Source organism: Megascapheus bottae, chromosome 11, assembly GCF_031878675.1.
Source record: "Megascapheus bottae isolate mThoBot1 chromosome 11, mThoBot2.hap1, whole genome shotgun sequence".
Lineage (NCBI taxonomy): Eukaryota > Metazoa > Chordata > Mammalia > Rodentia > Geomyidae > Megascapheus > Megascapheus bottae.
The window spans coordinates 44590504-44606579 of NC_143519.1; the positions used below are offsets into that span (position 1 = coordinate 44590504).

General features: G+C 40.3%; 1 protein-coding gene across 8 annotated transcripts in view; it reads right to left on the bottom strand.

Annotated features, from left to right (window-relative positions):
* Nucleotides 1-1355: 1355 nt before the first annotated feature.
* Cab39l (calcium binding protein 39 like) overlaps nt 1356-16076 on the bottom strand; it is a 101318-nt gene continuing 86597 nt past the window's right edge. For 7 of the 8 annotated variants that reach the window (XM_090342169.1, XM_090342167.1, XM_090342173.1 and 4 more), the window contains 2 exons: nt 11870-12013; nt 1356-3389 (listed from right to left, as the gene is read on the bottom strand). In XM_090342169.1, the coding sequence (XP_090198295.1) occupies nt 3210-3389; nt 11870-12013 (324 nt within the window). In that variant the 3' untranslated portion in view covers nt 1356-3209. The remainder of the gene's footprint in view (nt 3390-11869; nt 12014-16076) is intronic. The other variant, XM_090342172.1, reaches the window with a different exon arrangement.

The window sequence follows — 16076 nt, forward strand, 5'->3', positions numbered from 1 at the left end:
ACTTTCTCCACCATGGGGATACTTGACTGAGATGTTTGCCCCAGGCTCAGCACACGTCAGGCTCATTATTCCATCCTGCTTTGCTTTAATCATGGCAGCCACATAGATGGGTATGATTGGCTCATCCCTATGATCCCAGCTACTTGAGAGGTAAGAATCAGATCAAGGTTTAAAGCCATGCAAGGAGCTTGCCATTCCAGCTGTGATAGAGGAAGAGGTAGGAGAACTGCAGTCGAAGGCCAGCCCCAAAACATAAACTTACAGAAGCAAAAAGGTCTGAAAGTATGCTGTTCAAACTCATACCGCTACCAAACAAACAAGCCAAATTCCATTTTCATAGGCACATGAACTTTTCCAGGTCTCCTCTTTATGGTATATGTTTCAGACCTTTACCTAAGTGTCAGTTCTCTCTAAAATATCCAAAACCTTCTGAAAGACACCCACAAAAAGATGATTAGACATGCCACAAATACAGTGTTCTTTTGGATAAACTAGTAAAAGATAAAAATCCCATAAAAACCTTAATTTCCTTTAATATACTATACTAGCAAGATCTGTAAATGAAACAAATGTCTTTCCACATTACAAACAGTTCTAGTGGTTTTAATTTTCATTCCCTTTGCATTATTCTAATCACCTCCAGGCCCTGTGTAATTTCCAGAGGGTACTGTGGCTCACAGCAGCTGCATCTCATGGGAATGGCTCATGATAACCAGCGTGGCTAGTTATGGAGGCCTTGGGTGGTGCCTAGGCCTTCCCTGGGTGTACATCCTACTCCCCCAGAGCCAACAAAGGATGAGAAGGGTTAAGGCTGGGAGACTGGCATTTTCAAGGGGTATATGCTCAGAGCCTCTTTTCCAAGTGCAGTCCTAACTTTTGGGCAGATGCCTGGATGTAGCAGAGAGCCTCGTCCAAGAACATTATGATCTCAGTCCTTACTGGCTTTATTCCAGGACCCTGACAGCCTGGAGCCTCCTAGGCAACAGCAGGGAAGAACACCACATAACTTCCCACACCCTGAACTTTTCCAGTTCATAGGCCTGTGATAGGGGAAAAGAGCAGGAATTGGGCCTTAGGCCAGCATGGGTTTCTATGCAGTGTGTCCCACCCTGGATCTGGAGTAAACTATTCAGACCTTCCATGTCCTCAGCTGTGACACAGGGGTTCTGAGCAGGTTCAGCTCAGATGTGACATCCGTGGCTGGTGGAATGCTCTGGAAGAAGTTCCTAAGGCCTCTGTGTGGCCTCAGCACCCTGCCCTCCACCCTGGGGCCTCCCCTGCTTAAAGCAATGACAGGAACACAGCCCCCTACCCAGGTAGAGGAATGAAACCAACTGGAATATATGATACCTGCTTCATTTAGTCAGTCTTTATTTAAATGTGTTTTGAAATATCTTATTAAATATGACCTTTTAAGAATTCACTTCTCACAATATTTACAGTGATCTTTGTGCAAATAAATTTAGACTGAATTTCCTGCTACCCTTTTCAAGTTAATAATGTACAAAACATCAAAACAAAACCCCCAAGTACCTCATGTACTGTGTCTGAGACTGATTTTCTATTTGACAAGTATAGGAGCTAGGATAAGGGGATGCTATGAAGCTTATAGGAAATAGTGTTTTATTTATTCAGAAAAGAAAAGAATTAGAACAAGGCCATCATTTCTAATTGAAAACATGTATTTCATCTGTGAAGTCACTGAATCCCATTTCCACTATTTCACTTTGGTTTTTAGTGTTTACATTCATCTCTTTTCATCAAATAAATAGACTGTAGGAATGTCATAATGGTAATCTGACTTTAGCACTGAGCACAGGGGCTGAAGCTGATCCTCCCTTGCTGGCCCGGGCCAGAGCAGTGAAGAGATGACAACAGTGATGGGGGCTTATGCTGTAGGTCCCATACTGGACCCAGATGTCACACTTATGTGCCCCAACCAAGAGAGACACCCTACCAGGGAATTCTTCAGGAACAAAATCCACCAAGGGCACTGATCCGAGGGAATACATTTCTATCTGGGTAGAGAAATGCCTGAGGAAAAGGAACACAGTACTAAAATATAGTACAAACTGGGACAACATAAGGCAACAACTCATGATTTAGAGACAATTATTTAAAAAATGCAATCATACCTTTAAGGTTCTGTAAATATAGCTTTTAAATTCCATTATATATATATATATATATATATATATATATATATATATATATATATATTTCTTGCCTGAAAAGCCATGGCCTTTTAAAAATTCATTTTTGGTTCTCATGTAGTTTAAAGCAACACAAATTTCTTAATTATCCTAGTATGCAAGACTATATTTGGAATGGACCTTTTTTTAAAAATTTTAAAACTTTACTGAAGGTTTTGATAGCTTGTGGAGAACTTTTTCATGTACAAAGCATTGCCCCTTCAAGGGTCATGTCACCATATTGGTAGAAATCCTCTAGTGTATCTGCCTGGGCCCATCTAGGCCTGTTGCCACCCAATGCAGTGATTCCTATTCCTAAAACACATAATCATCACTATGTAATTATGAGAGAGTATGACAATTGTTCAGAAGCTGATGTAGAACACAGTGACTCTCTCAAACCACCTGCCTAGATTCTCATGAGCAGGTTATACCCTATGTTTTTCTATGGCCTGGTGGCCATGTTAACCCATTCTTGTCTTCAGTTATTCCCATCTGTCCACTGCAGTGCAGAGACTGGGCCTTCCTGGGTGGGATGGAATATAGGACAGTGAGTAGACGGTGGGCTAGGAGGTGGACTCAGGAAATTAGGAATGACTAATTACAGTCAGAAGGTATCAGATATGGAGCATAAGGATACACAGGATAGTCAGTGCCTTAAGAAATTTGACTACGAAAGTACAGATGATTCTAACTGTTCCCCACCTCCTGGCTCCATATCCCAGTCCTCAGGACCCTTCAGTGGCTTCTAATTTCAGCTCTATGGATTCAAAGTTGGTTTTGTCAAATATCTCTTATAGCTCTGATTTCACATAAATAATCATTTGATTTAAATGAATATATTATTCTAGATTAATTTTTTCATTCAAATGTTTATATCCCATCTACCTCAAACAATTAATTGAGAAAAACCAGGCATCTCCCAAGCCTTCCCAAGAACAATGACTTTCTGAAATGATATTATACAAACAGGGTGAGGGAGACAAATGGCTATGGCAGGCAATAATAACAAGGGCTTCATGGGGCTGCTTTCTTCAAGTCACGAATCTGTTTGATCAAGTAGTTCTTCTCGTCTGTAAACTGCTCATCATCCGTTCTTTCTTTTTGGAAGCTGCTCAGAAACTCAATGAGTTTGGGTTGATTTTTCAACAGAATCTCCACAATTGGCTGTGTTTTATGAGGACTGGCCACAAATACCTGCAACAAGAGGAAAGAAACTCCTAGAACAGGACCACACGTAGGGACCCCAGGGACCCCTCATGTTCCATGCATACATGGATTACAGATGTGCAGAAAGCCCTGACAGATTCACCACCTTGCCCACACATCTCCTTGATAGCGTGCCAGAAGTACAGCATAATCATGTGTGAACATCTTTGGCTTTTACTTTGTTTTCATTTTACAACATTGTTTTTAGACAGAAAATAATAAATACCAATAAACTCACCATACAAACTGAACTGAACAGATTTTGCTATTTTGCCCCCCCCACTCTCTTTTTGGTGTCAGTCTTGGGGCTTGAACTCAAGGCCTAAGCAATGTCCTTAGGTTTTCTCAAGGCTAGAGCTCTACCACTTGAGCCATAGCACCATTTCTGGCTTTTTCTATGTATGTGGTACCAAGGAATGGAACTCAGGTCTTTGTGCATGCTAGGCAAGCACTCTACCACTATGCCAAACTCCCGGCCCCTTGCTTCTCTTCTTAATGAAACAAAACATTATAAATATTTTGCCTTTGGCCCTACCCCCGGTACCAGCTATCACCTCTATGTAGTTTTGACCCATTTCCTCCCACCACATAAGCATATAACATGGATAGCATATAGTATTAGTGCCTAACTTTCCATAATTTATTGTTTGAATGGGTGATATTCTCAAGTGAATGGCCTCTCTCTTGCCTTCCCTGTCTCTACTGTTTTCTTATACTTACAGACTCTAATAATGACAACTACTCAGCCCACCCTGGGGCCCCTACTCAGTAGATTTGTTGGGTAGGAGTTATAGAGGAACTCTGGCATTCTATATTTCCATAATTTTCATAAAGATCCTTATGTGTACTTGTGTTTGAAACCACAATCTTAATAAGTGAATAAGCTTAGATCTAACAGTACTAATTAGGACTAATAAGCTAAGGTTCAGGGATGCATGTGTCATAAAGATCCTTATGTGTACTTGTGCTTGCAACCACAGTCTTAATAAGTGAATAAGCTTAGATCTAATAGGAATAATTAGGACTAATAAGCTAAGGTTCAGGGATGCAGGTCAGCAGCAGAGTACTTGACTAGCATGTGTGAAGTGCTGGGTTCAACTTCCAACACTGCTACACTATAAAAGACACAAAGAACCACAATAGGACATAAGAACTTAAACTGAAGGATGAATTGATGCACTAATTTGTGATGAACATATTCTGTAGTTACTATTAACTACCTAAACCATCAAATGTACTTTGGCTCCTGTACAGTACTCTGGTGCTCCGGCCCTTATCCCCAGCACAGTTGTTTACTAGTTGTGCAATCCTGTTAAACCTCTTCCCCTCTCTGTACCTCAGTTTTTTCATTTGGAAAATGGAATTAAGATACTACCAGCTAACTATGAGGCTTAATGAGAACACTATATACATTCTTATACATGCATTATTATAGTGCCAGTTACAGGGCTGGCAACTTGTAGGCATCAGCAGAGGAATTGGTGCCCTTGTGGGCTGCCAGAGTGAATGGGGCCTGAAACAGGGACCACACTCAGGATGCTTGTTTGCATTTGTGAGTTCTGAAAAAACATGTCATTTGCTGAGTACAGGCTCTGTGGCTCACACCTGTCATCCTAGCTTCCCAGGAGGCTGAAATCTGAGGATCGCTTGCTGGAACAGAAAAGTTTGTGAGACTCTTATCTCCAATAACCAGCAAAAAGCCTGAAGTGGAGGTATGGCTCAAGTAGTAGAGTGCCAGCCTTGAGCAGAAAAAGCTAAGCAAGAGCTTGAGACTCTGAATTCTTACCCCACTACCGACACACACACACACACACGCACGCACGCACGCACGCACGCACACACACAAACTAAAATGACAAAAACCATGGCATCTACCAAATGAGCTACTTTGGGAATAAAACCCTCCAAATATCTCATGCTGAATTAGTTTAGTCAATGTACTTCTAACCAGTTTTGTTCTGATATGAATACTGTCTATTAATTCTTGGCATTTCTGTTCTTCCCTCAAAGGTTTCAGAGCTTTCATTCAGTAACTGCTGAGGAGTATAAGCATTCCCTAGGAAGGCTGTGTGTCTCTGTGGCCGTCAGTGGCTCACAATGGAACAATCTCTGGCAGCCCTCATTGCTTACTTAGGCTAAACCCATCCTGAAAACAGGGCAAGAGACCTATGGCAGAAAAGAAAGGAATCTAGAAGATTTCTGATGAACAGGTCTAGAACTATGAAATGAGAAAAAGGAACTGATTTTTACCTTTTGAACTATAAAGCACCTAACAACCTGGTTCCTCTTACTCAACCTTTGGGACAAATAAATCATAAGGGAAATTAGAAAGCACTGTGAAACAAATGAAAACAAAAACATTAACAGAACTGAAGAGCTGCACCAAAGACAAGGTTAGCAAGGGAGGGAAAGCTTAAAGCTGTTAAGTGCTTTAGACATATCTAAAGCTAGCCTTACATCTCAATGGAATAGGAAAAAAGGAAACTAAACAGAAAAAAGAGAAGGGAACAGAAAACTTAGAGCAGATATAAAATAGAGATAAAAACTGTGGAATCAGTGAGATGCTACTTCTAGTTTTTTGGTGGTTAATTGGAGATAAGAGTCTCATGGGCTTTTGTGCCCATGCTGGCTTTGAACTGTGATCCTCAGTTCTCAGCCTCCTGAGTAGCTAGGATTACAGGCACGAGCCACCAGTGCCTGGTGAGAATAATTTCTGGTAAATTAAACCACTGAGTCTGTGGTGCTCTGTTGTGTCCACCTGGGAAACTAATATGGTCTATTAATTCACTAAAGCAAAACTACACCTTCACTTTAATTAATTCAGAGTTACTTGGCAAAATTCAATATCCTATCATGACAAAAGCATAAACACTGGACACTTGGAAATCTACATGCAAAAAATAAAGTTGAGGGAAGGGAGCTTGAGGAAGAGTGATAGAGGGTGTGAGTCTGATCAAGGTACACTGTATATACAAGGACATGTCAAAATGGAACCCCTTTTTAAAACTGAAGTTAAAAAAAATAGTGGGAGGGTTGGGGATGTAGCTCAGTTGCAAAGCACTTGCTTTGCAAGTACAATGTTCTGGGTTTTGTCCACAATACAAAAAAACAAAAACAAAACAAACAACAAGTTTAAAAAAAAGCAGGAAAAGAAGGGAGAAAAATGGCCTCTAATACTAGCTACTTAAAGTAGGAGGCTGTTATCTGAGGATTATGGTTCAAAGCCAGCCCTGGCAGTAAAGAACGGGAGACTCTTATCTCCAATTAACTACTAGAAAATGGGAAGTGGGGCCATGGCTCAAGGTGTGGGGTGGTAGCCTTGAGCTGAAGAGCTCCGGGACAGTGCCCAGGCCCAGAGTTCAAGCCCTATAATCCACCAAAAAAAAAAAAAAGGAGAAAAATGAAGCTAGTTTACTTCATGTGTTAAATAGCAAAAGCATAAAAATAACAGTTAAATACTTGGGCTTTGTAATGATTCCTTAGATAAAACACCAAATGCACAAGCAATAAAAGATAATAAATTGAACTTCACCATTTAATTTTTTTTTAAATTGTTGGTTGTCGAGCTTGAACTCAGGGCCTGAGCACCATTCCTGGGCCTCTTTGTGCTCAAGACTCATTGATCTATCCCTTGAGCCATAGTAGCATTTCAACCTTTTAAAACCTTTGTGTATCAAAGGATACTAGAATAATCAAACCCACAGAATGAGAGAAAATATTTGCCAATTACATATGTCATCAGTGTCTCATATCTAGAACATACAGAGAACTCTGATAACAACAGAAAGACCAACCACCTATTCAAGGGGCAGAGGACTTGAAAAAACATACTCCAAAAAAGATACACAAATAACCAATAAGCATGGACTAATGCTCCAGATTATTAGTTACTAGGGAAATGCAAATAAAAGCTACCCTAGGATAGTCACATTTAACAAAAACAACAAAAAAACCTGACAAGTGTGAGGATGAGGAAAAATTTGAACCCTCTACTTTGTTGGTGTGAATGTACAATAGTCTGGTACAAAAGTCTATCATCTCCTTAATAAGTTAAACATGGATTATAATATTTTTGAACAATTCTATTCCTACAAAAATGAAAATATTTGTTCTAATGAAAACCCTGTGCTCTGTTAAAAGTAGGGCTATTTATGCCAACACAAAGTGTTAACAGCCTATATATGCATCAATTGATGACTGAATTTCTATGTTAGGGACTATTATGTAGCCACTAAAAGAGATGAGATACTGACTGATTATGATGGGGTTGGTTGTTTTATAGAAGTTAGCTCACATAGGCAGATCCATAGAGACAAGATTGTGGCTGCCAGGAGCTGGGGCTAAGGGAAAATGGGAGAGATTGCCTAATGAGTACAAGGTTTCCTTTTGGGGTAATAAGTATTCTGGCATTATGTAGTAGAGATGGTTATATAGTATTGAAAATTCAGTGACAATGTCACTGAGTTGTGCAATTTAAGATGTACAATAAATATACTACTATATAGTAGTGTGAATTTTCTACTATAGTGAATTTTCTTATGTAACTTTTATTGCAGTGAACTAAAATTATTAATAAGAAAAGAGTATTCAGGCTTGTTTACACTACTACTCCAAATGCCTGGTGTTTATATAATACATATTAGTATGTTAGGAAATCACCTACAGGTCCAAGCAGCTTCTTCTGGTTAGCATTTGTTTACAAGGGAGTTGCTGTGAAATTCTGACTAAAAATTGCCTGGAATTTTGTGGTAACTACATAAATAACTCACAACAGTATTTCTAAAAAAGAAAAAAAAAAGATTGACTATATTGGACAAATGAGGCCTCTGTTTCCAAAATGTGGAGTTTTAGACTAGCCTCGTTGGATTTAGCCCATACCCTAGAATACAAGCATCAGAAAATCGCTGTTTGTTCTCAAGTTTTGAAATATTCTATTCTTCTGTTTTTATGGCTCTTGAACTCTGGTGCTCTGAAGGCAAAAGTGGCTGCTCATTAGAGCCAGCTTTGCCTAGGTGCAGGTGTTTGCCTGTGAGGAGAGGGTGCCTGGGGACCCAGACAGAGCCTGCCATAGACCACAGGAACACACTTTCACTCAGCTGCGAGAACTGCATCTCTGACAGTCAGGTCCAAAGCAGCTTCTTGATGCTGTGCTGTCCTCAGTTATTCAGAAAAGCCTATTTGCAAAGCCCCAAACAAGGTAAAGAATTGCCTATGGCCTTATTGTTTGCATCTCTCAGTTTATATAAAATGCCTCAGAAATGTGATTTTATGGAGTTTTCAAGCATGGTATGAGAAAGGTCCCAATTCATTCCCCAACGCTGAGAATTATTAATCTATTTTTCTATCCCTAGAATTTTGCCTACTCTTGAGATTTCATGCTGATGAAATCTTTAGTGTGGCCTTTGGCCTCAGCATAATGTCTTCAAAGTTCAGCCATGCTGCAGCATATACTAGTATTTTATCTTTTTTATTGCCAAAACTTCATTGAGTTTTGGGAGGATTAAAGAAGATAACGCTTGCAAGTAGCTGGCAGTGGTTTAGGAGTGATCCTTCACCACATATTTTTTAGCTGACTTCTTAGGCTGGCTTCTGTATTTTGAAGGAACTGAATAAGGATTCTTGCTTCCATGAAAAGGCTTTTGTGGCAGTGTATGTGATCTGAAGAAAAGGACCTGTATACTCAGGACCATTCCTGACAGTGGCCATGCCCGAGTTCTAGCAACTCTGAGCCTCACTCCAGAGGCCACTCCCTACAGGGTTTGATAGAAAGAGACAACATGATCCTTGGCTACTTAGAGGGCTTATTAGGGCAAAAAATGGGGGAACATCAGCTAATATGCCAAGTCATCTCTGGGAAACTCAGATGACAGTGACATAGGTCTCATGACTGGTATTTAAAACAAGATTTTAGATTTTACTGCCGTGTGTGTGTGTGTGTGTGTGTGTGTGTGTGTGTGTGTGTGTGTGTGTGTGTGTCTGTGTCTGTGTGTCTGTCTGTCTGTCTGTTTGTCTCTTGGGACTTGAACTTTGGGCATGGGGGTTGTCCCTGAGCTCTTCAGCTCAAGGGTACCACCCTACCCCTTGAGCAACAGTGGCCATTTTGATTTTCTAGTGGTTAATTGAAGAGTCTCATGTTCTTTAGTGCCCAGGCTGACTTTGAACCATGATCCTCAGATCTCAGCTTCCTAAGTAGCTAGAATTACAGATATGAGCCACCGTGCCTGCCCCCCCTTTTTTTTAAACAAGGGAGAAAATGGCTCTAGATGGATATGCTCAGAGTTGCTGCTAGCAACTAAGGCAGAACAATATGGGTCTCCTGATTTCTAAGGAGGGCTTTTGCATCACACCCTACCATGCTGCTGGCAGCTCATTACATGGCATCTTACTGGAATTCCTCACCTTATTGGCAAGGTAATGAAAATGAGCTATTCATAACACAGCAAACACAGTACTGTCTTTGTACTGTGTCCCACATTTTCAGCACCTTAATAGAAAGTACTTTGGGAGAAAAACTATTAATAAAGAACTGTTAAAAATTCTAGGACTCAGCTGTTACTTTTTTTAAAATAGCAAAATATTATTTTTGGCATGTAGACAACTGAGTTCATCCTTCAGAGAAAGGAACACTGTTGGGGTACAGTACAGAGTAGGACCAATTTATACCCACAAAAAGGAAACAAGTGATCCACTATTTTTTTTTTCTTTTTTAATCGGTCCAGGGGCTTGAACCTTGGGCCTGGGCACTGTCCTTGAGCTCTTCAGCTCAAGGCTACTGCCCTATCCCTTGAGCCACAGCGCCACTTTCGGTTTTCTAGTGGTTAATTGGAGATGAGAGTCTCGTGTTCTTTACTGCCCCGGCTGGCTTTGATCCATGATCCTCAGATCTCGGCCTTCTGAGCAGCTAGGATTACAGGTGTGAGTCACCACTCTTGGCTTTTTTTTTTCTTTTTGTCAGTCCTGGCTTGAACTTCAAGGCCTGAGCACTGTCCTTGGGCTTTCCTCAAGGCTAGAGCTCTACCACTTGAGCCACAGCATTACTTTCAGCTTTTTCTTTGTATGTGGTACTTACTGATGAATTGAACCTTGGTGTTCGTGCAGGCTAGGCAAGCATTCTACCACTAGCCCAATCTCCTAGCCACATCCACTATTTTTAAATGTTCCTGTTTTGTCCATTAATTAGAGGATCCAAATTCTGATCTGAAGATGGAAGTAGGTTATTTCCATCTTACCACCCACTGAATCCTTCCATAACATTGCAATTTTTCACAGTATTATAAGAAGCCTGGTCTAATCTCAGATGACAGAGGCCACTTCTGTGGGGATTGAACAACATGGTCCACCGTCTTCCTTCTCTAGTCCCTTCATAGAAGCTGGGCACTGGTAGCTCACACCTGTAATCCTAGCTACTCAGGAGGCTGAGATCTGAGGATTATAGTTCAAAGCCAGCTTGAGCAAGAAAGTGTATGAAATGTTTATGTCAGTTAACCACCAGACAACCAGAAATGGTGCTGTGGCTCAAAGTGGCAGAGTGCTAGCCTTGAGCAAAAGAACTCAGGGATCGCACCCAGGCCTTCAGTTCAAGCCCCATGACTGAAAAAAAAAAAAAAAAAAAGGTGTTGAGGACTAGGTGCTGATGACTCACACCTGCACACCTGTCATCCAACTTAGTCAGGAGGCTGAATTCTGAGGAACACAGTTCAAAGCCAGCCAGGGCAGAACAGTGGACTCATCTCCAATTAATCAGCAAAAAGCTAGAGAGGAAGGTGTGACTCAAGTGATAGAGTACCAGTCTTCAGCAGTGTTCTAAGCCTGCACTCAGGACCCAGACTCTACCTCAATCTCTGGTGGTTTTAGCACTTTGGGGAAATGGTGACATTTCCTTTCTCTGTGGGAAATGCTGAGTTTTTTCTCTTAGAAGCAAAAGAAGCCTTGAGCTCAGTATAGGACACAAAGGTCAGCTTTATTGGTGTTTCCATCTAGCTGGTTCTGGTGAGTACTAGTGACCTTCACCAGAAGATACAGCTTCATTTCTTTCAGTGACTTTTTAATTTGAAAACTATCATTTAATTTTAGTATTAGGTATTAGGGGACAGGCTCCTGGAAGTCCAGTCAGTGTGGATATGAAATTTTTCTGAATATGTAATTCATATGCAATGGTAAGGGGCAAATTAACCTAACAGCAATACTTAACTAGTAAATTTATGCAATTAAACTAGTGTGAGAACAAAATCAGTAAATAAATATTTTAAAAGAGAAAATAGTTAAGAGATGTGAATTAGTTATTAGCCAGTTTACAAATCAAGCATTCATTGCAATACTTGGAAAATTTCATCTAAGTCAGCCATATCACAAAGACCACATGTTTATTTTCCATTCATGCCTAAAGGAAAGTACAAAGCAGAGATCTTGTCATTTGAAACTGGGGAAAGGAAATGCCCCTAATATTCTTTCTAAAGCTTGTACTTTACCTTAAAGACATGAAAGGCTTCAAACTGGATGTTGGGGCTTTTGTCTCGAAGGAGATTCATCATGAGTTTCAGGTTCTCTGGCTTGCTGATGTATTTGGTCATAATGGCAAAGTTGTGACGATCTAGGATCAGTTCACCTAGCAGCTACAAGAAAACTCAAGGTCAGAGCCATTATCTCATAGTCAATTTTATTATTCAATTACAGCCCACTCTTTTCTCATTGACCAATAACAAAGAAATGTAAAAATGATATCATGAAAAAAAAAGCCTTGGGAGAGACCTTAAGTACCTGTTTAAAAAACAGGTGTAAGCCAGGGCATCAGTAAGTACCTATGTCCCCAACTACTCGGCAGACTGAGGCAGGAGGAACACAAGAGTCCATGACTTCCTGGCTAGCCTGGGCAACACAGTAAAACGCCTTATTTCAAAGAAAAAAAAGCCAAATACCAGAAACAAAACAAAAAGAACAGGTATAAATACTAGTTTTTATGGGCTGGGAGCATGGTCCAGTAATAAAGTGCTTGCCTAGCATGCATGAGGCTCTGGGTTTGATTCCTGGGTACCACATACACAGAAAAAGCTAGAAATGGTGCTGTGTCTCAAGTGGTAGAGTGTTACCCTTGAAAAAAGACAGTGCTCAGGCCCTGAGTTCAAGCCCCAGAACTGGCAAAAGAAAACAAAACTGGCTGTTATTACTTTAAGCTTTTGCTACTGTCAGTAGTTAATGCAGGTGTTTGGTCTGTCATTGCTTCTGAAGAAACAGCCAGAAATAAAAGTCTCTTCATCATTTATTTAAATTATCTTGCTTCATAAGTGTGTTACTCCTTAGGCATCCAGGCAGGATGGGGATAACAATATTGACTCTACAATTTATCTATTACTTCCTTGACTAAGAGCATTTAACTTGTATTACAGAAGCTGATCTAAAGCCAAGGGCAGAAGGAGAAGGCACTGACCTGAATCCACTCAAGACGTTTTGTTTGCTGTTTTTTTTGTGTGTGTGACAGGGTCTTTTGATTTAGCTGAGGCTGGTATAAACTAAAATCCTCCTACCTTTGCCTCCTAAGTGTCGGGAATATGGACACATCATCTTTAACTGTAGGAAGTCTTTCTTCCTTTTTCTTCTTTCTTTGTATATTAATTAGGGTCTCATATTTGATAGGCAGATGCCTTATCACTTGAACTATACTTCCAGCCCCCCCACTTTTTTTGCCAGTCTTGGGCTTGAGCTCAGGGCCTGAGCACTGTCCTTGGACTTTCTCAAGGCTAGAGCTCTGCCATTTGAGCCTCCGCACCACTTCTGGCTTTTTTCAATGTATGTGATACCAAGGAATTGAACCTGGATCTTCATGCATGCTAGGCAAGCACTCTACCACTAGGCCAAACTCCCGGCCACCCCCAGGCCCTTTTTGAATACATTATTTTCAAGGTTGAATCTTGGTTTATGCCTGGACCAGCCTGCTTATGCTCCTTGTAACAGGCATGTACCACCATGCTCAGCCATTGTTTGTATGTATGTACTCTTATGAACTTTCATGCCTAGCCTGACCTTCAACCATGATCTCCCATCTTTGCCCCTTAAGCAACTAGGATTATAAGCCTAGCTTATACGAAGTTTTTTTTTTTTTTTTTTTTTTTTTTTTTTTTAAAGCAAGGGCTATGGGGAGTGAGGAGTGTTTCAAGTGGCAGTAGTGAATACCAACTGTGAAATTCTAAGTTCAGACATCAGTACTGAGGCTGAGTACCAGTGGCTCATGCTTTTAACCTTATTTACTAAGGAATCTGACATCTGAAAGCTGCAATTCAAAGCCAGCCAGGAAAGGAAAGTCTGTGAGATTCTTATCTCCAACCAATTGTGGAAAAAAAGAAAAGAAAAAAGTTGTAAGTGAAGCTGTGGCAAGTCTAGAATACTGGGCTTTAGCAAAAAAAGCTAAGGAGTAACACCTAGGCCCTGAATTCAACCCCCAATACTGGCACACACACATAAAGAAAGTAAAAACAACAAGCCCAGGTACTGCCAAGATGAAAAAGTAAAGCAAACCTTTTATAATGATGGATGAATAGTTATCAGAATGCAGCATTACTGTAAAACCAGTGCTAGTGCTCACAACTATAACCTACCTACTCAGGAGGCTGAGGTCTGAGAGGATTAAGCTTTAAAACCAGCCTAGGAAGGCATGTCCAAGACATCTTATTTCCAATTACCACCAAAAAGCTGAAGTAAAGCTATGGCTCAACTGGTAGAAGATTAACCTTGAGCAGGAAAGCTCAAAGACTGTGCTCTGACCCAAAGGTCAAGACCCAGTATTGGAAACAAACAAACAAATAATAACAAAAATCCCACAAGGTTTAATAATGTCTGAAGAGCCTCTAACAGTATGGCTGAATGCATTGCTGCTCTAAAAAACTTGTTTTGACTGGAGTGGTAGTAATTTCTAAAGCTACAGCAATCAAATGCCTGAAACACAGAAGATACATATAGTAGATACACTTGTCTAGGGCTCTACCTTGAGGCATAGCTCCACTTTTGGCCTTTTGGTAATTAGCTCAGGCATAAAATGTCCCTAATTAACTCTGAACTGCAATCATCTGATCTCCTGAGTCGCTACTGGCATTACTGGCATGAGCCACTGGCACTTGGCTTACTCAGGTGGTTCATTTGGCATATTGGGATGAGCGTCTGGATCTAACATGTAGAACTCCCAGTTCTACTAATATCAACACTGAAAAAAAAGAGCAGCAATTCATTCGTTCTAATACAAAACATTCTAAAGCAATACTATTCTAAGTGCTAGGGGAAAAGATCATATTTTGCCTATTTAAATTTCTTAGTCTGGCCATAAAAGAAATAAAATCAAAACAACTCTGAGATTTTACCTCATCCCAGTTAGAAAGGCCATTATCAAGAAATTTCATGACAACAGATGCTGGCAGAGATGTGGCCAGAAGGGATCATACTGCACTGTTGGTGCGAGTGTAAACTTGTTCAACCACTCTGGAAAGCAGTAAGGAGGTTCCTCAAAAGACCAAACATGCCCTAGCAATCCCACTCCTGGGCATTTACCTAAATATCCAGAAACAAGGCTACTAAACCTACCAGCACAACCATGTTCACTGCAGCTTTGTTTACCATAACTAAGATATGGAACCAACTCAGATGCCACTCAGTAAATGAATGGATCATGAAGATGTGGTATATTTACACCATGGAATTCTATGTTGCCATCAGAAAGAATGACATTGCCCCACTTATAAGGAAATGGAAAGACTTGAAAAAAATCATATTTAGTGAAGCCAGACCCAAAGAAACATAGACTCTATAGTTTCCCTCGTTTGTAACAATTAGTATACATATAGGATTCTCTTAACAGAGGATCGTAATAGCTCAAAAGCTATGTACATATGGCCATATAGGATGAGGCTAAGCAAAATGAACTCCAGATATGGAAATAAGGTTTATCTTTGTGATTGTTGTTCTTAATGTACTATGTGAAGTTATTATTTTCTCTTCCCCTTATGGTTTATCTCATGTTATTACTGTATCTGAATGTGGTGCCTTGTATACTGTATAGACATTTATTTATTTGAAAAAGGAAAGGGAAAGTAAAAAGATGAGTGGGAACAGGTGAGAGGAGGGAAGTGGGAGAAAAACATGGGAAGTTCAATAAGTAATGTACCCACTACCTGATGAATGTAACTGCATGTACTCACTACCTGATGAATTTAACTGTAACTCCTCTGTACATCATCCCCGACAATAAAGTAAGTTTCCTAGTATATATTCCTCAAGGTAGTAGTAAAACTGCAACAAATGGAACTAGGGTTTTCTTTTTTTTGTTGTTTGTTTTTTGTTTTTTAAGCCTGCCTACCTTCCTTCCATCCTTCCTTCATTCCTTCTTCTTTTTTTTTTTTTGCCAGGCCTGGGGCTTGAATTCAGGGCTTAGGCACTGTCCTTGAGCTTTCGCAAGGCTAGTGCTCTACCACTTAAGCATCACTTCCAGCTTTTTCTGTGTATGTGCCACCCAAGGAACCAAACCAGGGCATGCTAGGCAAACATTCTACCACTAGCCATATGCCCAGCCTTTGTAAGTGTTTTGATGAAATTGACCACAGCCAAGCTTTTTTTAAAAATTATAATCTCTCTTGCTATTAATTAAATGCAAGTCTTCTGAGAAAATAAGAAATTCCTAAACCCTGTTACATGGGG